The sequence below is a fragment of the Cystoisospora suis genome, assembly GCF_002600585.1.
Source record: "Cystoisospora suis strain Wien I chromosome Unknown contig_1777, whole genome shotgun sequence".
Taxonomy (NCBI): domain Eukaryota; phylum Apicomplexa; class Conoidasida; order Eucoccidiorida; family Sarcocystidae; genus Cystoisospora; species Cystoisospora suis.
Genome location: NW_027154577.1, coordinates 11,416 through 13,401, shown reverse-complemented (window position 1 = coordinate 13,401; position 1,986 = coordinate 11,416). Strand labels below are relative to the sequence as shown.

Genomic DNA, 1,986 nt, shown 5'->3' with positions numbered 1-1,986 from the left:
ATTAAAGATAGATAGATAGACCGCCACGTGTTGAAAGCGTTCTGCATGGATGAGGATGAGGATCACGATGATGATGATGATGCGAGGCAGGCCTAGACTTCCGGTCTCCTCACATCATCGTCATCATCATATGAAAGAGCGTGATCCATTCTGGCATGTGAAGAAGTGTGTACTGATGTTTCTGATGTAACAAGACCATCGTTTTTGTTCCGATGTCAGTGCCTCTTTTCGCTCCCTGTTTAGTTGCTGTCAGCATTCAGGGTCCAGGAGTGTACACCGGTAACCTTTAACGTAGGAGGGACAGGCGGTGTGCAGGATCGATTCGGGTGTTCCTGCTCGTTCATGTCTATTCACCCAGTTTGAGTGTCTAGCCACTTGCCTATGAACACATATGCCTATAAGCTCTGAACAGAGCCCTACTGGCTTACATGCTTCCCAGATAGAAAACGTATTCATCTCACACCTGCTCGTGGGTGCCATCTCTTCTGTATTCTCTTCTGGAAACAACGGAGTCTCAATTCAGATCTGGAAAAGATCGAAGAGTAGAGATGCTACAGTACGTCAGTGCTATCTGTCTTTCCGTCTACTTTTAGCAACTATGTTAGCGACCGTCAACATCCCCTCACCATTCATGCATCCTCGACTGAGTTCTTTGGACTGCCACGCAAAAGAGCGAAATGTCCTATCGCCATCTTCTCCGCCAAATTCCTCCGAGAGTTAGATCTCAGACTCAAATGCCGCCTCCGCAGTATACGATGAAACATGATGTATTTATCTTGCAGGCTCTGCGCGCTTACCTGAGGATGTATCTTACAATTAAGGGCTCCCTCTTCTCTAGCGCTGGAGACCCGAACTTCTCCTCTTCCTTGATTTCAAAAAGATGATCTGAGTGGGGTGAGTCTTCATCCAGGACTAGACTCTCGCTGTCAGGAGTTTCTTCTCTGGTGTTTTCTTGATTCCCCCATTTCTCTTTCACATCCTGTCGGAGAGCCTCAGGATTGATTCCGCAGAAGGCAGCAATATACCTGAAAGTCAAAAGAAAGGACAGAAGAAACAAACAGTCTCGAGACGCTGAAATAGGTGAAGTGCAGGCATCCTCATTACCGTCAAACGTACTACGCCATGGAATCGTAAATGACAGGTGAGACCGCCAATGAGAGTAGATGCCTGCGCACAAGGAGAAAACAAGAATTTCACGTTTTCACCCTAAGTAACACGAAAGGCATGCAGCAAAGGTCTCGCACACAGAAGCTCCAAAAACTATTGAAGTGACATGAGGCAAGAGTTGCGTGCACCATCAGTACAGAGACTATCATCGCTAGTCGTCAACATAAAGAAGTGCGTCCCCTCACATCGATCAGTGCTCGACGGGTGAGGGTATCGTGCGAGCATGGAAACAGGGACAGGTCAGAGAAAAGTAACACACTACCTACACTGCGTAGGTCCTCCTCTGTGTTTTGGTAAAGAATGTCTCTCAAAAGTACCTTCCAATATTCCAAAGTTTGTGAACGAAGCGTCTTGCTTTCACTACGTTAGCCTCATCGAACACCAGCGGAGTACCCGGGGACATCGGCGATAGCAAACCCCATCTGAGAAGAAAGAAAGAAAGAAATGTCTTTTGTCGTGGCAGACTTCACTTTCAGTGGTGGATTGAATAACAGGGTAAAAGAAGTTAAGGAAACGGCTGGGCTACGGCCCTCTTATACACCTCCTCCAGTGACGAGCAAACGAAAGCTTTCATAATCAGCAATGAATGGACATGTTTGATAGGAGGGTGTCACTCCCTCTCCGTACTTGTTCTGTCGCGTTTGGGGGACTTCTGGGGTTGCAGCACCCCATCCCGCGTGCCTCGTAGACATCGTGACTGTGGTAGCTTTACGCTGTGAATGCAGGGGGCTTACCGCAATGCGTCAGCTCCATACTGCTCGATAAGTCGATTTAGAAGTCCCGATTCCGCGTTCCCCTTTGTCTTGCTAAGCTTTTGCC

General features: G+C 47.8%; 1 protein-coding gene across 1 annotated transcript in view; it reads right to left on the bottom strand.

The window, feature by feature from the left end:
• The window catches only part of CSUI_003930 (valine--trna ligase), a 15,127-nt gene that overhangs the window by 5,371 nt on the left and 7,770 nt on the right, over positions 1-1,986 (bottom strand). The window contains exons 2-3 of the mRNA XM_068064125.1: positions 1,902-1,978; positions 798-1,025 (exon numbers count right to left, since the gene is read on the bottom strand). Coding sequence (XP_067923892.1) covers positions 798-1,025; positions 1,902-1,978 — 305 coding nt within the window. The remainder of the gene's footprint in view (positions 1-797; positions 1,026-1,901; positions 1,979-1,986) is intronic.